Genomic DNA, 25,347 nt, shown 5'->3' with positions numbered 1-25,347 from the left:
GTGAATGGGCGGAGACTTGGCAGATGCAATACAATATTGGAAAATGTGAGGTTATGCACTTTGGCAGGAAAAATCGGAGAGCAAGTTATCATCTTAATGGTGAGAAACTGGAAAGTACTGCAGTGCAAAGGGATCTGGGGGTCCTAGTGCAAGAAAATCAAAAAGTTCGTATGCAGGTGATCAAGAAGGCCAATGGAATGTTGGCTTTTATTGCTGGGGGGATAGAATATAAAAACAGGGAGGTATTACTGCAGTTATATAAGGTATTGGTGAGACCGCACCTGGAATACTGCATGTAGTTTTGGTGTCCATACTTAAGAAAAGACATACTTGCTCTCGAGGCAGTACAAAGAAGGTTCACTCGGCTAATCCCGGGGATGAGGGGGTGGACATATGAGGAGAGGTTGAGTAGATTGGGACTCTACTCATTGGAGTTCAGAAGAATGAGAGGCGATCTCATTGAAACATATAAGATTGTGAAGGGGCTTGATCGGGTGGATGCGGTAAGGATGTTCCCAAGGATGGGTGAAACTAGAACTAGGGGGCTGCTCTTTCAAAACTGAGATGAGGAGAAACTTCTTCACTCAGAGGGTAGTAGGTCTGTGGAATTTGCTGCCCCAGGAAGCTACATCATTAAATAAATTTATAACAGAAATAGACAGTTTGCTAGAAGTAAAGGGAATTAGGGGTTACAGGGAGCGGGCAGGAAATTGGACATGAAGCTGAGTTTGGATCGGTCAAGGCCCTGTGGGTGGCAGAGCGGGCCCAGGGGCTGAGTGGCCGGGTCCTGCTCCTACTTCTTATGTTCTTTAGATTTGAGGTTAGGATCAGATCAGCCATGATCTTATTGAATGGCGGAGCAGGCTCGAGGGGCCGATTGGTCTACTCCTGCTCCTATTTCTTATGTTCGTATGTTCTTATTATCAACATCCTGGGGGTCACCATTGACTAGAAACTTAACTGGACCAGCCATATAAATACTGTGGCTACAAGAGCAGGTCAGAGGCTGGGTATTCTGTGGCGAGTGACTCACCTCCTGACTCCCCAAAGCCTTTCCAGCATATACAAGGCACAAGTCAGGGGTGTGATGGAATACTGTCCACTTGCCTGGATGAGTGCAGCTCCAACAACACTCAAGAAGCTCGACACCTTCCAGGATAAAGCAGCCCGCTTGATTGGCACCCCATCCACCACCCTAAACATTCACTCCCTCCACCACAGGCGCACAGTGGCTGCAGTGTGTACCATCCACAGGATGCACTGCAGCAACTCGCCAAGGCTTCTTCGACAGCACCTCCCAAACCCACGACCTCTACCACCTCGAAGGACAAGAGCAGCAGGCACATGGGAACAACACCACCTGCACGTTACCCTCCAAGTCACACACCATCCCGATTTGGAAATATATCTCTGTTTCTCCATCATCGCTGGGTCAAAATCCTGTGGGAGAACCTTCACCACACGGACTGCAGCGGTTCAAGGTGGCGGCTCACCACCACCTTCTCAAGGGCAATAAATGCCGGCCTTGCCAGCGACGCCCACATCCCATGAACGAATAAAAAAAAAATCCTAGAATCCCCTGCTGCTTTACTGCATTGAGAAATTTACCATTTAAGTTATATTTCCATTCTGTTGTATTCTTCCTGAAACAGAGAGTAAAGGATAGTTCAGAAATAGGAGGGATCAGACAGGGAGCAAATGCGAGGTAATCTAAGATGAGATTGGAGTGCATGTGTGTAAATGCACGTAGCGCGGTAAATAAGGTTGATGAGCTGCAGGCTCAAGTCGCCACATGGGACTATGATACAGTGGCAATAACAGAGACCTGGCTCAAAGAAGGGGAGGATTGGATACTTAATATTCCTGGCTACAAGGTATTCAGGAAAGATAGGGAAGGAAAGAAAGGAGGCAGGGGATGATCAAAGAAACTATTATAGCAGTGGAAAGGGATGTTGTAGTTGAGGGGTCAAAGACAGAATCTATTTGGTTAGAATTAAGGAATAGAGGAGCTATTACACTACTGGGTGTGTGCTATTGGCCATCAAATAGTGGGAAGGAGATAGAGGAGCAAATTTGCAGACAAATTACAGAAAAATGCAAGAACTGTAGAGTAGTAATAATGGGGGAGTTCAATTATAGAATCATAGAATCATAGAATCATAGAAGTTACAACATGGAAACAGGCCCTTCGGCCCAACATGTCCATGTCGCCCAGTTTATACCACTAAGCTAGTCCCAATTGCCTGCACTTGGCCCATATCCCTCGATACCCATCTTCCCCATGTAACTGTCCAAATGCTTTTTAAAAGACAAAATTGTACCCGCCTCTACTACTGCCTCTGGCAGCTCGTTCCAGACACTCACCACCCTTTGAGTGAAAAAATTGCCCCTCTGGACCCTTTTGTATCTCTCCCCTCTCACCTTAAATCTATGCCCCCTCGTTATAGACTCCCCTACCTTTGGGAAAAGATTTTGACTATCGACCTTATCTATGCCCCTCATTATTTTATAGACTTCTATAAGATCACCCCTTAACCTCCTACTCTCCAGGGAATAAAGTCCCAGTCTGTCTAACCTCTCCCTGTAAGTCAAACCATCAAGTCCCGGTAGCATCCTAGTAAATCTTTTCTGCACTCTTTCTAGTTTAATAATATCCTTTCTATAATAGGGTGACCAGAACTGTACACAGTACTCCAAGTGTGGCCTCACCAATGCCCTGTACAACTTCAACAAGACATCCCAACTCCTGCATTCAATGTTCTGACCAATGAAACCAAGCATGCTGAATGCCTTCTTCACCACCCTATCCACCTGTGACTCCACTTTCAAGGAGCTATGAATCTGTACTCCCAGATCTCTTTGTTCTATAACTCTCCCCAACGCCCTACCATTAACGGAGTAGGTCCTGGCCCGATTCGATCTACCAAAATGCATCACCTCACATTTATCTAAATTAAACTCCATCTGCCATTCATCGGCCCACTGGCCCAATTGATCAAGATCCCGTTGCAATCCTAGATAACCTTCTTCACTGTCCACAATGCCACCAATCTTGGTGTCATCTGCAAACTTACTAACCATGCCTCCTAAATTCTCATCCAAATCATTAATATAAATAACAAATAACAGCGGACCCAGCACCGATCCCTGAGGCACACCGCTGGACACAGGCATCCAGTTTGAAAAACAACCCTCGACAACCACCCTCTGTCTTCTGTCGTCAAGCCAATTTTGTATCCAATTGGCTACCTCACCTTGGATCCCATGAGATTTAACCTTATGTAACAACCTACCATGCGGTACCTTGTCAAATGCTTTGCTGAAGTCCATGTAGACCACGTCTACTGCACAGCCCTCATCTATCTTCTTGGTTACCCCTTCAAAAAACTCAATCAAATTCGTGAGACATGATTTTCCTCTCACAAAACCATGCTGACTGTTCCTAATTAGTCCCTGCCTCTCCAAATGCCTGTAGATTCTGTCCCTCAGAATACCCTCTAACAACTTACCCACTACAGATGTCAGGCTCACTGGTCTGTAGTTCCCAGGCTTTTCCCTGCCGCCCTTCTTAAACAAAGGCACAACATTTGCTACCCTCCAATCTTCAGGCACCTCACCTGTAGCGGTGGATGATTCAAATATCTCTGCTAGGGGACCCGCAATTTCCTCCCTAACCTCCCATAACGTCCTGGGATACATTTCATCAGGTCCCGGAGATTTATCTACCTTGATGCGCGTTAAGACTTCCAGCACCTCCCTCTCTGTAATATGTACACTCCTCAAGACATCACTATTTATTTCCCCAAGTTCCCTAACATCCATGCCTTTCTCAACCGTAAATACCGATGTGAATATGTGAAATATTCATTCAGGATCTCACCCATCTCTTGTGGTTCCGCACATAGATGACCTTGTTGATCCTTAAGAGGCCCTACTCTCTCCCTAGTTACCCTTTTGCCCTTTATGTATTTGTTACTATCCCAATGCAGACCGGGATAGTAACAGTGCAAAGGGCAAAGAGGGGGAGGAATTCCTGAAATGTGTTCAAGGGAACTTTCTGGAACAATGTGTTTCCAGCCCAACCAGGAAGGAAACAGTGCTGGATCTAGTTCTGGGGAATGAAGTGGGGCAGGTGGAGCATGTTTCAGTGGGGGAGCACTTGGGGAACAGTGATCATAATATCATTAGATTTGGAATTGTTATGGAAAAGGACTGGGAACAATCAAATGTGAAAATGCTTAACTGGAGGAGGGCAAATTTCAGTGAGTTAAAAAGGGATCTTGCTCAGGTGGATTAGAATCAAAAATTGTTAGGCAAAACAGTAATTGAACAACAGGAGGCCTTCAAGGAGAAGTTGGTTCAGGTACAATGTAGACATATTCCCACGAGAGGGAAAGGAAGGGCGACCAAAGCTAGAGCTCCCTGGATGATTAAAGATGTAGAAATTAAAATGACTCAGAAAAAGGAGGCTTATGACAAATGTAAGGTTCATAATATAGTAGAGAACCATGCTAAATACAGAAAGTACAGAGGAGATCCAAAAAAGGGAATTAGAGTGGCAAAGATAGAGTATGAGAATAGATTAGCGGTTAACAGAAAAGGGAATCCAAAAAAATTTTATAAACACATGTAGTAAGAAGGTAGTCAAGGAAAGAGTGGGACTGATTAGGGACAAAAAAGGAGATCTTCTTGAGGAGGCAGAGGGCATGGCTGAGGTACCAAATGAATGCTTCGCATCCATCTTCACTAGAGAAGAGGATGCTGCCAATGTAGCAGTAAAGGAGGTAGTAGCGATATTGGACAGGATGAAAATAGATAAAGGAGGTACTTAAAAGATTGGCAATATTCAAAGTAGAAAAGTCACCTGGTCCAGATGGGATGTATCCTCGGTTGCTGAGGGAAGGGTGGAAATTGCAGTCCTCCAGTCCTCCTTAGATATGGGGCCATGCCAGAGGACTGGAGGATTGCAGGATTGCAAATGTTACACCCGGTTCAAAAAAAGGGGAGCAGGATAAACCCGACAATTACAGGCAGTCAGCCTAACGATGCTGGTGGGGAAACTTTGAGACACAACAATCCAGGGCAAAATAAATTGGCACTTGGAAAAGTATGGGCTAATAAATTAAAGTCAGCATGGAACTGTTAAAGGAAAATTGTATTTGACTAACTTGATCAAGTTCTTTGATTAAGTAACGGAGAGGGTTGATGAGGGTAGTGCGGTTGATGATGTGTATATGGACTTTCGAAAGGCATTTGATAAAGTACTGCATAATAGACTTGTTAGCAAAATTAAAGCCCATGGGATTAAAGGGACAGTAGCAGCGTGGATACAAAATTGGTTAAGGGATAGAAAGCAGAGAGTAGAGGTGAATGGTTGTTATTCAGACTGAAGGGAAGTATACAATGGCATCCCCCCAGGGTCAGTATGAGGACCACTGCTCTTTTTGATATATATTAATGACCTAGACTTGGATATAGAGGGTATCATTTCACAGCTTGCAGATAACACGAAACTCAGAAATGTAGTAAACAATGTGGAGGATAGTAACAGATTTCAGGAGGACATAGACAGACTGGTGAAATGGGCAGACACATGGCAGATGAAATTTAACGCAGAGAAGTGTGAAGTGATACATTTTGGTAGGAAGAATGAGGAGAGGCAATATAAACTAAATGGTGCAATTTTAAAGGGGGTGCAGGAACAGAGAGACCTGGGGGTGCACATTCACAAATCTTTGAAGGTGGCAGGACAAATTGAGACGGCTGCTAAAAAAGCATAAGGGATCCTGGGCCTTATTAATAGATGTAAACAATTTTACAACACCAAGTTATAGTCCAACAATTTTTATTTGAAATCTACAAGCTTTCGGAGGCTTCCTCCTTCGTCAGGTAAATGTTCAGGAGCTCCTCGAAGCCTACGCATTTATACATATAGAACAATACATGGTGTTTACAGACTGCCCCTGCAACTGCCCATTGCCAAGGCAATCACCGTGTTCAGACAGAGAGGTGTCACCTACAGAACCCCCGAATACACATTCAACAAAAAAACAAACAGGAAAAAAAAGAGAGAGGCAGAAACATCCGGAAGGCAGAGAAGGCCAGCAAATGACCCATTGTATTAAAAACAGATAGCTTTTGTTCGCTGGTGGGGTAACGTGTAGCGTGACATGATAGAGGCATAGAGCACAAAAGCAAGGAAGTTATGCTAAACCTTTATAAAATACTGGTAAGGCTTGAACTGGAGTATTGTGTTCAATTCTGTGCACCACACTTTAGGAAGGATGTCAAGGCCTTAGGGAGGGTGTAGAAGAGATTTACTGGAATGGTACCAGGAATGAGGGATTTCAGTTATCTGTAGAAGCTGGGGTTGTTCTCCTTCGAACAGAGAAGGTTAAGGGGAGATTTGACAGAGGTTTTCAAAATCATGAATGGTTTTGATAGAGTAAATAAGGAGAAACTGTTTGCAGTGGCAGAAGGGTCGGTAACCAGGGGGCACAGATTTAAGGTGATCGGCAAAAGAGCCAGCGGCGACATGAGGAAACTTGTTTTTATGCAGCGAGTTGTAATGATCGGGAATGCGCTGCCTGAAAGGGTGGTGGAAGCAGATTCAATAGTAACTTTCAAAAAGGAATTATATAAATACTTGAAGGGAAAAGATTTACAGGGCTATGGGGAAAGAGCAGGGAAATGGGACTAATTGGATAGCACTTTCAATGAGCCGGCACAGGCACGAATGGCCTCCTCCTGTGCTGTACCTACTATGATACTACCTCACATTTGTCTGTATTAAACTACATCTGCCACTTAACTACCCGTTCCCCAACCTGTTTAAGAGCATAAGATGATGAGAAATAGGAGCAGGAGTAGGCCATACTGCCCCTCGAGCCTGCTCCGCCATTCAATAAGATCATGGCTGATCTTCGACCTCAACTCCACTTTCCCGCCCTTATGCCCATCTGTACCATCCTGCATTCTTCCTGGCAGTTTGCAACTCTTCCCAGTTAGGTATCATCAACAACCCTTTGTTGTCTGCCTTTCAGCCATCCCGCTCCAAACCAACATTTTCCTTTTTGAACCATAATTTTAACAACCAAATTCTTCTCGAAAACGTTTGATAAAATATCTACTGCATGCCTCTACTGAGGGTATGCAGTAGGTATTGTTAAGTCCATATTAACAATATCGATTGCATACCCTCATCTACTCTTTCCATCCTTCTCTTAAAAGGATCTCTTAGGTTAGCCAAACATGTTATACCTTTCACAAATCCATATTGATGGTATCCCATCAATCCAGGCCCTTCTAAGTATTCATCTATTTTATCTCTAATTATGGCCTCCAATTCTTTTCCTTCTATAACACAAGTCTAACCAGTCAATAGTTGCTTGGTTTATCCCTTTCTCTCTTTTTGAACAGATGAGTGACATTTACCACTCTCTAGTCCTTGGGCACAGCTGCCATCTCTAATGAATTTTGAAAATTCATGGCTCGTTCCTCCATTACTCCATCACTAACCTCTTTCAGTTATCTGGGATGATTACCATCTAGTCCTGGACATTGAATGTTTAGCAATTTGAACCCATTAAGAACTGCTTACTTATTAATACATATATCTACTGATTGACCTTTTACCTCTTCATCCACAAGCCCTTGAAGACTTCCTTCACTCTCCTCCGTATATATTGAAGCAAAGTATTCATTAAGCAACTCTGCCATTTCCGCATCTACCACAATAATTTCACCATGCTCATTTTTGAGTGGCTACACTCCCTTCCTTAGTAATTCTCATTTTTCCTAATGTGTTTATAAAAAACAATGCTTTTTCCTTGACACTGACTGCAAATTTTTTTTCAACCCACTCCAAAGAACCAGGATCCTACAAGCTAACCCATCTTTTTTCCTCACTGAAATTTTTCTAGACTGTGCTGTACCAATCTCACAGTTAAACATTTCCCACTGTTTTACAAGTTAATTTTTTTCCCAAGTAATCCAAACTAAGCCCTCTTGCATCCCTTTGAAATTTGTTCTTCAATCAATTTTGATTATGATCATGCTTTTACCTTATCCATTTCAAAATTATAGCTAATTATATTATGATTACTCATCCCTAATTTTTCTCCTACCGTCCTGTTGCTGACCTACTCTGATTCATTACCCAGAACTCGGTCTGATATCGCATCTTTTCTTGTAGGTTTTGTTGTGTAGTGACTCAGAAAACATTCCTCTCCTATTTAATCCCCCTCAGATTTATACTCTCAGTCTATCTCTGGATAAAATCACCCACTATTACTGCTCTTTTTTAAAAAATATACACACCAGTCAGTTGAGAAGAGAAGAAAAAAAACAAAGAAGAGCAGGTCACCGCACACTCTAATGGCTAGTTGAAGAATGGGACATGGTGATGACGTGGAACAGAGAATGGTGGCTGATGTGAAGGGAACAAACTGAAAATGGTGAGAAAATTTACAAAAAAATTGGAAAGAAATGAGGACAGAGTACAAAGTTTATCCTCAACCTGGTCTTGCAATGTGTGCTCACTGACTTGGCCATAATCAATGCTACAGATTGTGTATTTGGTATTCTGAAACCAGGAATTAAGTCAGATTCCCACATCTAATATCACACTAAGGAGCCAAAAGAGAGAAAATGGTGAAGTAATGAAACTATAGGAACTAAGAGATGAAAAGAGACCAAGGTCCATCTAGTTCGCCTTCTACCATCTTGGTAGCTGCATGATACAATGATAACAGAGTTGTTGACGAATCATGGCAATAAATCCCTATCACTTAGTCGATAATATACCCAAATACGAGGCAAGGAAAACCCCTAGTGGTGGAAACCATAGGTCCAAATTCACCTTTTCCCCCTAGGCATGCTATACCTACCATGTCATGTCTCAAATTACTCTCATACTATATCCCAAAATATTATTTTCTACAAGAAATCGATATAATTTGCATTTAAATGAATCAACACTATCTGCTTCCACTATTACCCTAGGGAGCCCATTCCAGAGATTTGCCACTCAGTCACTGAAATAATGTATCCGCACATTGTATTAAATTTACTCCCTTTCAAGTGCAGGCCGCGTTCCAGACAAGGTGAAACAGCTGGTCATGGTCTACATTATCTAGTCCCTTTAGAATCCTAAAAACAGCAACCACATCACCGCTGAACCTTCTTTTTTCCAGTTCTATAGATTCTAGCCACCCCCTAGTACTTCACCCATTCTTTACATGTGAGGCTAGACCGAAATGGCAACAGTCTTTTTCACTCCGGAAGGCATCACAGTCGAGGAAATTCCTATCTTCACCCAATGTATGTACGTGAGCACCTTTAAGTAGAAGATCTTCCTTAGCCCCTTGGCACTAAGGTCAACTGTAGCAAACTAGAAGTCCATATTAACTATACCTACTGCATAGCCTCATCTACTCTTTCTATCCTTAACCTGGCTGAATTAACTAACTCAGCACAGGCCAGGGATTGAAGCTGGTATCATAATATCAGCATCGTACATTTACCCACTCAGCCATCCATTGGTGGTGAACTATATTGACGAAAAGGGGAGAACTGGCAAGTTCCTTTTGATAGGGAATACAAATACAACATTGACAGGATATAGTCAAATAATACAGTATTTGTGAAAGGAAAAACTAAAATGTTTAATTTTCCAATGAAGTTCTTGTGTCATCATCTTGTAACATCACCCTTTCTTCTTGTTACATGATATAGAATCATAGAAAGGTTACAGCAAGGAAGGAGGCCATTCGGCTCCGGCTCTATGCAAGAGCAATCCAGCTAGTCCCACTCCCCCGCCCTATCCCCGTAGCCTTGCAGATTTTTTCCTTTCAAGTATTTATCCAGTTCCCTTTTGAAGGCCATGATTGAATCTGCCTCCACCACCCCCTCGGGCAGTGCATTCCAGATCCTAACCACTTGCTGTGTAAAAAAGTTTTCCTCATGTCACCTATGGATCTTTTACCAATCACCTCAAATCTATGCCCTCTGGTTCTTGACTCTTCCACCAATGCGAACAGTTTCTCTCTAATCTACTCTGTCTAGACCCTTCATGATTTTGAATACCTCTATCAGACCTCCTCGCAACCTTCTCTGTTCCAAGGAGAACAACCCCAACTTCTCCAGTCTATCCACGTAACTGAAGTCCCTCATCCCTGGAATCATTCTAGTAAATGTTTTCTGCAACCTCTCTAAAGCCTTCACATCCTTCCTAAAGTGTGGAGCCCAGAATTGGACAGAATACTCCAGTTGTGGCCAAATCAGTGTTTTTATAAAAGGTTCATCATAACTTCCTTACTTTTGTACTCTTATCCCTCTATTTATAAAGCCCAGGATCCTGTATGCTTTTTTAACTGCTTTCTCATCTGCCCTGTCACCTTCAACGATTTGTGTACATATACCCTCAGATTTCTTTGTTCCTTTACCCCTTTTAGAATTGTGCCTTTTAGTTTATATTGCCTTTTCTAATTTTTCCTACCGAAATGCATCAACTCGTTTTTTTCTGCGTTAAATTTCATCTGTCACGTGTCCGCCCATGCCACCAGCCTGTCTGTGTCCTCTTGAAGTCTATCACTATCCTCCTCACTGTTGACTACACTTTCAAGTTTTGTGTCATATAGAGTATTGAGAAGACAAGCAAGCCTAACAGCAGTCTTAAACTCTTAAGGGTGAATCAAAAATGAGAACATTCACATACATTCCTTGACGTTCAGATAATGTTCATGAGTTACATGTGTAGTATCCTATCCAAGCCTCCAAAGTGCATCAGAGCCTTGTAATGGTCCCAGCCATCTTTTGTTCTTCACGAAACAAGGGAACACTACACCACAGTTGTTTTCTTACATTACACATCCCTGAAATAATTCGTTCTCTTTTTCTTTATTTTCCAGGGAAAAATGAAGTACTACACCAATTCATAACCATGGATTGAGAAAAGGTATTCAACCCATCCTGTCCACAGACCATGGACAATTTGTCCCATCATGGATCTTACCAAATTTGTTTAACATCTCCTTAGATAAAGTTATGTGAAATCTCTTTATGACTTCTAAAGTTAATCAAGTAAGACGCTAGAAAATATATCAAACCTACATTATTCAACCCTATCCATTGGTTTATGATGTCAATGAAGGAGAAATTTCATGATGACATAGCTGGAGGAGCTCGACACAAAAGTTTGACTTAATTAGCAGTTTCAAATGTCAGTTCTGCTCAGTTGCAACACTCTCACCTATGAGTCAGAAGGTTGTGTGTTCAAGACCCATCCCTAGGGACTTGAGCACATAATCTAGGCTGACACTTCAGTGCAGGACTGAAGGTGTGATGCTTTAGGGTTAGAGTTAGAGAGGCCATCTCTCAGATGAGACATTAAACCAAGGCCCCAAATGCCTGTTCAGATGCATGCAAAATACCCCACAGCACTCTTCAAAGAGCAAGGCAGTTCCCACAATGTCTTGGTCAACATTTATCTTTCAACCAACACCATCAAAACAGATGAACTGGTCATTCATCTCATTGCTGTTTGTGGGATCTTGAGATGTGCAAATTGGCTGCCACCTCTGTCTATCAACAGTGACTATACCTCAAAATAATTAATTGGTTGTGAAGTGCTTTTGGTAATCCTGACAACAATGATGGTGCTATATAAATCCCAGACAGTAAGGGTTGGCAGGCTATTTATTAATTGTGTGGCCTCAAAACCAAGGCCAATCCTGGAAGCCTTCTAATCTGTATTGTTCAATTTCATACCCACTGATCCATTGCGCCTTAATTTACAGGATGCACTGCAGCAACTCGACAAGGCTTCTTCGACAGCACCTCCCAAAGGCGCGACCTCTACCACCCAGAAGGACAAGGGCAGCAGGCACATGGGAACACCATCACCTGCACGTTCCCATCCAAGTCACACACCATCCCGACTTGGAAATATATCGCCGTTCCTTCCTTGTCGCTGGGTCAAAATCCTGGAACTCCCTACCTAACAGCACTGTGGGAGAACCGTCACCACACGGACTGCAGCGGTTCAAGGCGGCGGCTCACCACCACCTTCTCAAGGACAATGAGGGATGGGCAATAAATGCTGGCCTTGCCAGCGACGCCCACATTCCATGAACGAATAAAAAAAAAGTTTTCAGACATAAAAATGGTAACTAAAGCAACAGGCATTGCAATAAGATAACTATCATTTTTACACTTTAGAATACATTTATGTGAAGGCTTAATAATCTGTAGCATTGTCTACTTGCTCCACTAGAGTTAGTTGTGTTTCTGTTACAATGGGATCTCACAATAATGGTGTACATCAATGATTTAGATATGGCTAGAGGGAGTGGTGTTCAAATTTGCAGACTGGCACTAAAATGGGAGGCATAGCAAATAATTCTGAGGACTAAAGAAAGCTGCAAGGGGACACTGATAAGATGGTGGAATGGGCAAGAAAGTCGCAGATTGAATTCAATGTCAGTAAATGTGAGGTTGTGCATTTGGTTAAAAAAGTAGTAATTATACTTTGAATGGGGCAAAGCTGGGTGATGTAGAAGATTTGAAGGTTCAGGACCACAATACAGTAAAAGCAGCACCTCAAGTGGATAATGCCTACAAAGCTAACTAATTACTAGGTTTCATGACAAGACATATAGAATATAAAAGGCAAGATGTTACGGTGAACTTATATAAAACCTTAGTAAGGGCAAGTTGGAGTACTTGGAATAAAAACAGAAAATGCTGGAAACGCTCAGCAGGTCAGGCATGAAAGGTCATTGACCTGAAACATTGGGCTCGATATTAGGAGGGCGGCGGGTTCACGGCGTGGTGGTGGGGGGGGGGGTGGTCGATTGGGCGCGTGGGTAACGCGCCCGGTGAAATCAGTCTGCCTCGCACGCGATCGCAGGCTGATTGGATCCACTTACCTGGTCTTCCGGGTTCCCCGTTGCTGATCTGTGCGTCGGGCGGACTGCGCATGCGCAGTAAGATCTGTCAGCTGGAGGAGCTCTATTTAAAGGGGCAGTCCTCCACTGACTGATGCTGCAAGAAATAGGAAAAATTACAGCATGGAGCAGCCCAGGGGGAAGGCTGGTCCCAGGTTTAATGATGCCTCACTCCAGGTATTATTGGATGGGATGAGGAGGAGGGGGAGGACAGAGATCTTCCTCCCGGCGGGCGGGAGGAAGCGGCCTGCCTCTGCCACCAAGAAGGCCTGGCTCGAGGTTGTAGAGGAGGTCACCTGCACCACCAACATATCACACACCTGCATACAGTGCAGGAGGCGCTTCAATGACCTAAGTAGGTCAGCCAAAGTGAGTACACTTACTCATTCCCCTACACTCCGTCTGCCACATCACCACCCCCACCCCACATCTCCTTCTGCACTGACAACACTACTCTGTCACATCACACCTCACACCCACTCAAACCTCAGTCCTCATCTTACCTGCACTTACTCACCTCGCCAGTACTCATCCCGCCACTACCACTCAACCCAATCCTCATACAATCTCATGGCTCTATCTCATACTCACCCTCTCTTGCATCTCTTTCACGGTCAGCCTCACTCAACCTGCCACTACCTGTGCTGCAGCCACAGGGCATGCATCACATATGTGCAGTAGGCAACGTAAGGCAAACATGTCGTGAGCATGAAGGGGATGCACAAGGGTGTTTGAGGGATTGTCATGGTTTTTACTTATATTTAATTTCTGACCAACTCACATTACATATTATATTGGCACCACTACTGCCACGTCTTTGCAAATCTTGTCTGGTTTGTGCAATAATGCCCTTTCCTGAGGATCACAATGAAGACCCACACCTGATGCCACCCATGTGTCACTGCAGAGTGGGTGTAGGTGTATTTGCAGGGCTCTTTTGTGCAGACGACTGAGAGACGTCGGCGATGTCCCCGGTGGGACCCTGGAAGGATGCGGAAGAGAAGTTGTTGAGGGCAGTGGTGACTTTGACAGCAACAGGTAAGATGATGGTGCTCGGGCCAACCGGGAGCAGCTCGGCATGAAGGAGGCTGCAGATGTCCACGACTACATGTCGAGTGACTCTGAGCCTCCGTGTGCACTGCTGCTCAGAGAGGTCCAGGAAGCTGAGCCTCGGTCTGTGGACCCTGTAGCGAGGGTAGTGCCCTCTGCGAAGCATCTCTCTCTGCCTTTGCCCTCCCTCCTGCTGTGCAGGTGGATGTGTCACAGCACTGTGTTGTGGAGCTCCACGTGTCAGAGGTGGACGGCGTGGCTGGCGAGGCTGGTGATGCTGTTCGCCCTCCGAGGAGGTCATGACTGCAGCTACGGCGGCCCCCATCCGGAAGATGTACATCTGAGGGGGTCCGCAAGGTAGGTACATGTCTCTGGACCCCGGGCTAAGTGTGCAAGTTGGTGAATTTGATTGTCAGGAGGAGGGTGGTGGAGGCCAAACTTTGTCCAAAGTGACAGAGTGACCTCCTGCAATGGGTGAGGGTCTCCCCCCACCCCGCACCTGTCAAATGGACCTTTGCAGCTGCCACAGGCTGATGGCTGCAACACATCCATTTCAACTGGGAGTGTTTCCCCCAGCACAGGAAACAGTCCCAGTTGTTTGTAAAATCCCACCCCATGTAAAATATCTCCTTAATCAGGTCTGTTAACGACCTGAAATACCAGAATAAATACTCTTAAGTGGCACCCCGCCGGCTTTAATTGCCTGCGGGAGTCCCACATGCGGGGGCTGCGCACGCACGTCAGCGCGTCTGTAGGGAACCCGGAAGTGGGCGGGTTGGAGCCGGGCTCCCGACCCGCTCCAAGATTCCCCGATTTTCAGAGCCCCCCCTGCCAGGAATGCACCCGATCGCGGGTGCTAATATCGAGCCCATTAACTCTGTTTCTCTCTCCACAGATGCTGCCCGATCTGCTGAGTGTTCCCAGCATTTTCTGTTCTTATTTCACTAGGATGCTGCCTGGTATGAGGAAATACAAATGCAAAGACAGACTTGAAAAATTGGCGCTGTTTCTGTTAGCACAGAAAAAGAAAAAGATAGAATAGATAGAAACAGAGTGTTTCCAGTGGTTGAAGAGTCTAGAACAAGGGGACAGAAATATAAGATTAAATGCAAGAGGTTTAGGATAGAGCAGGATTTTAAAAAAATACACACACACACATATTTAAGACTATGTCAGATACGTGGTGGAAGGAACGGGGCTAAAGGGATGTGGGATCAGGGCAGGCACATGGGATCAGGACAACCATTCGTGTGGAAGACGAATATCAATATGGACTGGTTGGGCCGAATGGCCTGTTTCCGTGTTGTAATTCCTATATAATTCTATGTAATAACAAAACCCGTCCTTACCTGTAACATATTGAGGAGCAAGCTTCGGAATGTAGTTCCTTCCACCATGAAGAGAGACATTTTGTCGCACAATCTGGCGGCCGTTGAAGCAAAACTCCTGTCCGTTACAGCCTTGTGATAAATGGTTTTAACTATCTCGCTTAGCATCTCCTCTGAGTTGGTAGAGTTCTGTGCCTCCTCCATGAAAGTGGTGAGGTTGGAGTCCACATCACTACTGTTGTTCCTCATGCTGTTGAGGATTTCTATCAATTTGTCCATTTTGGTTTTCTGAGGGTTTGTTGTGTCCAAGGAAATTTCATCCTGTGGCATACAAAAATAGTTAAACACAATTTAAATGGTATCAATCATTTTTGTCTTCCATTCTTTAAGATTCACAATGTTTCCTCAAGTCAAATGGGATTTAAATTGAACTGAACTGCAGAATGTAGGATGCAGCTACATAGAAGAAAGTCATTCTAGTCTGGAGACATCATATAATCACTAGAAAGCTCTTGCCACAATTAATCTCATCTCACTATATTGAAAATACCGGTTCCTAGAAGTGATACTGAATTGTTAAGATTTAAAACCTAGTTATTGTAAACTAATTAAGCAAGGAATGAAACTAGACATCCATTAGAAGGTGACCTAAATGACTTCACTTGGGAACTTCAGCAGTTGTGTGTATAGTTTGAAAGTGCATAACAACTTTTAGTATGCAATAACAAGTTATGCGGAGTCAAATTTAGTGCCATTATATAAATGGCACAATTAAGGTTTACAGAGTATCCAATGAACTTGGTAAACTACCATCTGTGGACTGAACCATTTCAGCTTCAAGTTGAATAGTTTACCTCCACCTTAATCATTCCTTATATTTCCACTCCACACAATATCTGGCTCTCCCTGCTGTCCAAGTCAGTTGAAAACAATTTTAGGAAACCACAAAGTCAATTGGGCAGATCACTGAACAGAATCATGTTGTTAACTTTAGATCCTTGATTACAAAAGCAGAGTCACAAAAACACTGAAGTCATGTTCACCCATATGTTCATCTGAAATGGATACCATTATCTTGAATGCATTTCTACTGTAGACAACAACAACTTACATTTATATAGTGCATACTAAATGGTGGGCTGGGGGGAGTGGGAGGCGGAATATATAAGAGGCCAGAATTGATGGAATGGAGAGTTTTAGGGGTGAGGGGTAAAGCTGGAGAAGGCTACAGAGATAGGGAAGGGCGAAGTCATGAAGGGATTTAAATGAGAATTTTAAATTGAAGGCATTGAGGCACCAGGGATGACGTATGTCAACAAGGACAGGGGCAATGGATGGATGATGTGGTGCATGCCAGGAGTGCATTGGAATAGTCGGGTCTGGACGTGGAAAGGAATCGTTGAGGCTTTCAGCAGCAGATGGGATGAGGCAGAGTCGGAGGTGGGTAATGTTTTGGAGGTTTAAATAGGCGATCTTTGAGATGGAGAGAATATGCATTGGAAGATCAGCTCAGGGTCGGATAGGATGCTGAAATTACAGTCTGGTTCAACTAGAGACAGTGGCCGGGGAGGGCGACTGAATCAGTGGTAAAAGGCATGGAATTTGTGGTGGGGACCGAACACGATGATTTCGGTCTTCCCAATGGTGGGGGAATCTAGAATAAGGGGGCATAATCTTAAAATTAGAGCTAGGCCATTTAGGAATAAAATCCAGAAGCAGTTTTTCACACAAATGGTGCTGGAAATCTGGAACTCGCTCCTCCAAAAGGCTGTGGATGCTGGATCAACTGAAATTTTCAGGACTGAGATCAATAGACTTTTATTTGGTGAGGCTATCAAGGGATATGGAACAAAGATGGTGTTGAGGTACAGATCAGCCATGATGTAACTGAATGGTGGCACAGGCTGGAGGAGCTGAATGGCCTACTCTGGTTGATATGTTCCTACGTTGCAATGGTTAACTGGAGGAAATTGTGGCTCATGCAAGACTGGAAGCCAGACAAGCAGCCTGACAACACGTGAAGTCGAGGCAAGTGGTGGAGAGGTAGAGCTGAGTATCATCAGAACATACACGGGAGCTGACCCCATGTCTTTAGATAATGTCACCAAGGGGAATCATGTAGATCCTTAGGGGGCTCCCAGGTAATGGTGCGAGACTGGGAAAAGAAGCCGTTGCTGGGGATGCTTTGATTATTATTGGATAGGAAAGAGTGGAACCAAACGAGGTCAGTCCCACTGAGCTGCACAACGGAACAGAAAGATGGTGTGGTAAACCGTAAAAGACTGCAGAGCGGTCGAGGAGGGATAGTGCACCACGGTCAGAGTCACAGAGGATGTATTTTGTGACTTTGTTTAGGGCTGTTTCAGTGTTATGGCAGTGACAGAAACTTGATTGGAGAGATGCATATATGAAGTTATAGAAAAGATAGGCACAAATTTGGGAAGTGAAAACATGTTCAAGGACTGGAGAGGAAAGAAAGGTTGGAGATAGGGCAGTCGTTTGCCAGAATAGAGGGGTTTTGAAAGGGAGGGGGACAGTATCTGAGCAGAAGGAACCATTTACAACATCAACTAGCATGGGGGCTAGGAATGGAAGTTGGATGGTCAGCAGTTTAGCAGGAATAGGGTCAAAGGAGCAGGAGGCACATCTCAAGATGAGTTAAGAGACAGCTTGAGGGGAGATAGAAGAGAAATGTGATTTCATGGCTAGGGCAGGGGGAATTTGGCTTAGTGGGCAAGGGCAAAGGCCGGGGGTGGGGGGAGAGCAACAAAGGCATTTAAACAGATGGTCTCAATCTTAGTGGCAAAGTCCATGAGCCCCTCACATTTTTGTTGAAGATTAAGCAGTTCACTGCTTGAAAGTGCAATTACAAGTGACTGAGGGAGAGTTTTAAACCAGGGACAGATGTGGAAGGAAGTGGAAGAGGGAGGAAGTGAGGGATACAAGGAAGTGCTTGGAGATAGCCTTGTCTGTGATCAAGACCATGAGAGTAGAGGTGTCTCATAAGTTGGCATGGTCGAAGGGGTTGCCGTGAATATGGAGAGAGAGAGAGTGAGTGTGAGATTAAGGGAAGACAGGAGAGCAGTGAAATATGGAGAGGGCAAGGTTGAGGGCAATGGGGATTAAATTCACTGAGGATGAGGAGTTGCTCACTGCAGAGGCTGAGGGAGGAAAGGAAGGAGGATATCACAAAGATAAATTCGGGCGTGAAGCTTGTTGGGGGGGGGGGGGGGGGTCAGCAGAGAACGAGAATTTTAAAGAATTGGCGAGAAGGGTGGAACAAGGTGAAGTTCTTGAAGGAGGTAAAGGTACCAAAGGAGTAGGGGGAAGTAACCAAAGTGTGATTTGGTGATAAGGGTTACAGCGCCACCGTGGTTTCGGTGGGGCAGATGGCGAAAAGTACAACCAGGAGGAAGGCTTGATTAAGTGGTAAGGTGTTGCCTCCCATGAGCCAACTTTCTGTTAAAACCATGATGTCAATGGAATCTCAGGTCTCCTTCAGATTACGTTATAATTACATGGACACCTTTCCCTTATTTCCCCCTGCCACCCCACCCCCAAATAAGGTGCACACGACCGTTAATATTTCTTTGTGCAAAGATACCGGAGGGACACTTACCATCCTGTGTCCATTTATTGCTGAAATCTTGGATACAATAAATAGAACTTAAAAAGGCAACAGTGCAGCTATAATAACTTCTTTCTTTAGATGCACCCCTCTAATTCTGACTAGAAATTTCCTGCTATGAACACTTTCTGTGGGAGGATCGTTTTTCTGCATGCACTTCATTGTTCTGCTTGTTTACTATTCTTGAAATGTTACAGGTAAATTCCATTAATGTTTAAAATTATTCATGTACATTGGCAAAGTGTCCAATTTACAGATAATGGCCCCAATATCCTTCTCCCTCTGCACTGGGATACTAATTGGGTGCACTGTGCCTGACCTAACATAAACCCACCTGGATTTAAAGGTTCAGGGTATTAGAATGGCTCTGACATGTCTCCTGACATGGCCCTACAACCAGAATAATGGGTGCAAAGTTGGCAGTAGTAGCTGCTGGTTCAAAGACCTTCTGGCTGCGGTCAAAAAACAGCAACCAGCAGGCCTCTAGCCCCTAGGATCTAATGGATCCATGTTGGAAAGTAAGACCACTTATCTTTTTGGCCATCTTGGCCTTGCTGCCTGCCCCTCTTAGACCCTCCGATCTGAGGGAGCCCTGGAACAAGGGCTGTTGATAGCTTCTTCAGGAACTGCTCAAAATGGGTGCCCAATTGGCATTCCCAGATGAAAATGAGGTGGGAGACACTGTTACACCCCTCTATCATTCACTCTCATGTAATTACAATGTCTGCCCCTGTTGTGTCATGGAAATCCCATGTTGTCAAAGGTCCCCAGCCCTTTTTCCTCTCCTACATGCCTAGAAATTGAGCGTTCCCCGAACGTATAGGAGAGAAATATTGGGGTCAATATTTCTTCTAGTTTTCAATCAGGGTTTCCATGGGCTTGAGGGATTCTTGCATGATCCCACTGCTAATTGCTTAGCATGACAAACTCCATTACTGGCAATGTAGACTCATTACACCTGTTATAAAATAGTGATGGCAGCAGCAGAATTGTCCCAATTTTACCCTACTACTAATGATGGGGGTGAGGGTAAATGTCAGTGTCCCAGCCAATATTTCCTCCAAGAAAATTATCTTATTACTTTGCTCTTTCCTGAGAATTCAAAAATAAATGAGAAATGTAAACCCTTTGCTGAGGTAACAGAAATACAAATCAACCGGAGAAAGACAGCTTGTGTCAAAAGCCAGAATAAAAATGTTACCAGTAGATTTAATCCAGGTAGTCTCACATCAGGACTCATCCAAAATTGGAGATCTATTTGCCACAGTAAATACTGAACCCCAGCATAAAAATACTCCCTTAAAATTGCACATCAGTGGCCAAATTGACTGGATTAAAGGACTAAATTCAGGGGTTTGAACAAGATTCTCTCATATCTTAACATAAGATCCAGAAAGAGGAGGGACATTCAGCCTGCTCCATCCAGGCAACATGAATAATTATTCTAGTAGGGACTCCCTAATTTAAAGAACATCAAGCTCCTTCTGCTACTTTCCCTGAAAAAAATCAAGCACTGCTATTAATATTTTTATAACCCTCAATCCCTATTCTCAACCGATATCAATCTAACCCCTTTTAAAGATGCCAATTAACCCCAAATTAACTACTTTCTTAGAGTATGTTCTGCAGGCCCACCATTCTGTGGGGGGGGGGGATTTAAAAAAAAATTAATCTCTTTGTTCGAGGTTTGTGAATTTTTGTACGTATCTTCTTGCACTAAACTCATTTTTCAATTTAAATGGCTTGTTTACTTCAACCTTACCTGTACCACTGGTTATTTTAAAGACCTGCATCATTTCTCCCCTCAGTCTTCTCTTCTCTGGTAAAAATCTATTTAGTCACTTGAGCCTTTCTTCATAAACCCAATCCCTTAGGGCCTGCAATCATCTCTCTAATGTATTTATATCCTTTTTGAGGTAAGGTGACCAAAGCTGTACTCCATATTCCAGAATTTCATCAATCCATAAAATGTCAGTATAACTTGTTTTGACTTGTAGCCCAAACCTCTTCAGTTACAACCCAGTACCCTACTTGCCTTATTAATAACTGCTTCACAGTGACTAGTTGCTTTCAGAGTATGAGCAATAATAATACCCAAATTATTTTCCTTTTTAGCCTCTGCAATATTTTCATGTTACACATGTTTACTGTTACTGGCTCATATATGCATTACCTTACCATCCACATTAAAATCCATCTGCCATAACACAGTCAATCTACACAACTGGTCAAAGTTCTCTGAAGATAATCAATCTCCTTTCTACTTATTACCTGTCGACATAGCTTTGCGTCATCAGTAAACCTATTATTATATTACGACAGGCACCTTGTTGCACACCATTAACAAATATTATGAAAAGCAGCGGAGGCAGAATTGATGCCTATCGCACATCACTGGTTAATTTTCCTTAGTCAGTGCTTACACAGGAACAGGGATAGGCCATTCAATCCCTCGAGCCTGTTTCGCCATTCAATTAGATCATGGCTGATCTGTATCTATCTTCTGTTGCTGTCAATTCTCAATCCATCTAGACAATTTGCCATCTATTCCACCAGTCCTAACCTTCCCTACTAGACTCACATAAGGAACTTTGTTGAACACCTTTTTAAAATCCAAGTACTTCTACTTGATTAATTTAATTCATGATGGCTACAAAATGAAGATCACCTTAAGAACAAGAAAAATTGTTATTTCAATTCCTACTTACGATGGGACACTGCTTAGTTTCACCGTAGCTCATTTTACATAGATGTTTAGATTTTTTTTTCCATAAACAAGACGATTAAGATAGAGGAAGATTGAATCAAGAAGTTGAAACCTTATTTACAGAGCCACGATTTCTTTTTGGATTTAATTTCTGATTTAAGTGAAATATTTTAAAATGAATAAAAAAGCAAAACAGAGGTCTATACATCAGGTTGTTTTTGTTTTAGGAGAGGTGAGAGTTGAACAAAGGAAGAAAAAGGTACCTTTTCCTTCAGCCTTCTTTTCAGTCTATCTTTGGAAGACTCCAATAGATTAACTTTAGGTTGGTCCACTTGCCGATCTGAAATGCTGTCTTTGCGTTTTATTTCAGAGTTCTGGACGTTCTGCTGAGTTGGACTGCTGGGTGGATCTGTCGGCTTATGCAGCTCCCCTGCTATCTGGGCAGGGCTGTGCGAGGGATCTTCACTTTGAACATTATTGCTGTCTTTGGCATTCCTGTTCAACTCCTTGTCGTTAGGAGAGTGTCTCTGATTGTGCTGCCATCGCCGCTGCTGGCTGTAGCCGTGGTTTGGTGGACCCTGCTTTCCTGCAGCGTGTGGCGCTGGAGGCTGGTACTGTCTCGAGTGATCCCGGTTGTGCTTTGTGTTGCTAGGCTGATGCTCTCCATGTTGCTGTTGCACCTTGTTGCCACCTGGAGTCCTCTGCTGTCTCCTACAAATAAGGACAATACCTCATAACCAGGAGGCATTCAAAGGGTAAAATTTACCTGTAGCCCTCTGCAGCTCATGCAGGCCAAGCGCACCTTTCCATGCAAGTGCACTGAACAATATTCTCCTCAAAGAGATGGAACATCCTAAAATAGACTTGGTTAAATATGGTAACTCTATAGTGCAAACATTTATTAAATAGAAATTTATTTTTCCCACTGATGGTTCAGTGGATAAAAGTACTCCCTGGTATGGGACTGACCCACGTAGGCCAGGAAGGCCCCTGGTTCTATATCTAGTCTGTGCCAAATTGGTTGATGTTATCTTGGGTGCGTTTGAGGCATTACAATCATCCTCAATGAAGGGATAGAAACGGTCAGCCAGGATTCTCCTTCCGGATCATTATTCAGAGACCTCTGCTGTGCCTGTATATGAATGGCAGAGGATAGTATTAGGCTCAACTGCGATGCCTCCCATGGTTGAACAGCCTCCGCTGTTCACTGTACACGTTCACACAATGTGTCGCCAATCCTATTCCCACCCAACTCCATTTATGTATGCTTTCCTGTAGAGGGATAACAGTTAGGAGCAGATCTTTCCCCCCTCTCTTCTGAATGACCTATTGTAGCACCCCTACTGCCATCATGGATGAGATCAGTGAATTCACCACAGATAGGGATCAAAACTGAGACCTTCCTGGTCTGGGTGACTCAGTACCAAATTGCATGTTTACCTACTGAGTCATCAGGGAAGTTCTATACTGTGTTTAATTTAATTTATCAATGAGTCACACAAATTATCATTTGTCTCTAACCTGGTCCCTTTAAATAAGTTTTTGTTTAAACAATGAGGTATTGTTTTAACATGATTCTGTGAGGTGGTTTGCGTTAATCTGTTGGTTCCCCCCCACCCATTTCCCTGTGAATATATCTGCATTTCTACCTTGAAATGCCAGTCACAATATTTGTCCTATGTACCATTTGGCTTTCTCTGTTTATTCACATGAAAAAGGGTTCAACAATAATCACTTTTCATCCCTACAATCTGGACTCTTCAGGTCACAGTGTAAATTTTGGAGAAAAATTTGGCAAATCTTTGCTCATCCTCACTAAAATAAAAGGATTAGTTTCAAATCTACTTGCCATTCCAGATACTTTCTCATATCCAATTGGATTCTCAAAAAGGAATGCTGGTGAGATTATTGCAAGTTAAGACTTACTGGAGAACAAAAAAAAGTGTTTTTTTTTGCAATTTCTTGCTTTTTCCCTTTCAGATCTCTCCCTATAGAAAACATTATTCAATGACCCACAGGGCAAGCAGCCAACTTGGTTTCTGGCTCTGCCGTTGCCAATCGGTAAGTGGCCACCTGGAGATTTCCAAGAGTCAACGGGAGGAGAGGGGAACTGGCCCTAAATTTCCCTCTTCTACTTCCACTCAGTATCTATTCTAAATGGAATGGCTAAGATTGGCAAATTATTGTGTTGGAGATCACGTATTTCCTACAAATGAGTTCTATTTTGAAAATAAACCCAATATCCATGCATGTAGAAATTGACAGGTCCTGTTAAGGGGAGTTTATTTGATCTGGGTATAAGGGGCACACAACACAAAAATAAAACGCATAATAAATTGTGAAGTGACTTGAGCAGGATATAAACAAGTTAGTAGATTGGGTAGAAGGTATTTAGATGAAATTTAATGATATATCTTGGGAGGAAGAATAAAGAGAGAGGGTATATACACACTAAATGGTAAAACTTTAAAAGGGCAGAGGAGCAGAGACGCTTAGGGGTTCAAATTTCAAAAAATGGTAAAACAAGTTGATAAAGCTGTATATAAAAAAAATCATATACAATGATGGGTTTTTATAAATAAAGACATTGTGTACAAAAGCAGAAGAAATACTAAACTTATAAAAATCACTGGCTAATCTACAGTTAGAATATTAGGGGTTAAATTGGATAAGGCTGGAATCTGGGCGCGAGCATCGCGGTGCGCGATTAGCCCGTGCGCAGTGGTTCCGACGCGGGCAGCACGTTAGATTCATGCTGCCTCCTCATTTACCTGATTGAAGTGCAGCATCGAAGCCGAGCTGCGACGTTCTCTCCAGGACTTCTCACCAGCAGGGGGGCCTAAATTGCGCGAGTTGCTCGCACCTCTTAAAGGGCAGTCTGCACCATATATATAAGTGCAAAATATAAGATACGGGTCCGGATGGGATCTGAACGGAGAGCAGACATCGCAAATGTAAAAGACAGATGCAGGTCCCATCTCTATGTTTACAAACTGATGAGTTATGTTAAAACATTGAATAAAGGTTGCGCACTACTAAATCCCACATTTTCCGATCTGAATGCCAGACCTCACCAATCTGCTGACCTGAATTTATACCAGGCCTGTGAGAGAGTGTGCACCAAGGTTCGTTGCTGATGCACTGGAGACCTTGGTGGAAGAGGTGGACAGAAGGAGTGGCATCCTATAGCCTCAGGGAGGCAAGAGGGCCTCCAGACATATGCTCCCAAGGCAGTGGGAGGCAGTAGGAGACAAAGTCAATGCCAAGCACATAGCACCACAAACATGGATGCAGTGCAGGAAGAAGTTCAATGCTTTGACACGAGCGGTCAAGGTGAGTGAGGTCAACTGTCAAGTGGCATCTCCTACCAACTGCACCGCTAGCCAGATCCACTGCTCCGTGCACTACATCCCCCATCGCGCACCTACCAATGAACTCTTTCAATCAGTACTCAACTCTTCCAATGCTTCCTCTCACCCTCACACATCACTACTGTTTCAAGCCACACACCCACAACTCACAGGTCACACACACTGGCAGCTATTCAACCATGGCAGACATATCACCCAAACATCCTGCAGGACGCTCACCGACACACGTCCTGCTTTCTCTCAGAAGAAGGTGGCGCATAACAGGAGGCAGCAAGTGGCAGTGGCATTTAGCCCCTTGAGCCTGTTCCGCCATTCA

General features: G+C 43.6%; 1 protein-coding gene across 3 annotated transcripts in view; it reads right to left on the bottom strand.

Annotated features, from left to right (window-relative positions):
* ctif (CBP80/20-dependent translation initiation factor) overlaps window positions 1-25,347 on the bottom strand; it is a 208,317-nt gene that overhangs the window by 18,091 nt on the left and 164,879 nt on the right. For all 3 annotated transcript variants that reach the window (XM_067983383.1, XM_067983373.1, XM_067983391.1), the window contains 2 exons: window positions 21,924-22,371; window positions 15,347-15,646 (listed from right to left, as the gene is read on the bottom strand). In XM_067983383.1, the coding sequence (XP_067839484.1) occupies window positions 15,347-15,646; window positions 21,924-22,371 (748 nt within the window). The remainder of the gene's footprint in view (window positions 1-15,346; window positions 15,647-21,923; window positions 22,372-25,347) is intronic.

The sequence above is a fragment of the Heptranchias perlo genome, chromosome 1 (assembly GCF_035084215.1).
Source record: "Heptranchias perlo isolate sHepPer1 chromosome 1, sHepPer1.hap1, whole genome shotgun sequence".
Classification (NCBI taxonomy): Eukaryota; Metazoa; Chordata; class Chondrichthyes; order Hexanchiformes; family Hexanchidae; genus Heptranchias; species Heptranchias perlo.
The sequence above is the reverse complement of the archived record's forward strand: the minus strand, read 5'-3'. Positions and strand labels throughout refer to the sequence as shown.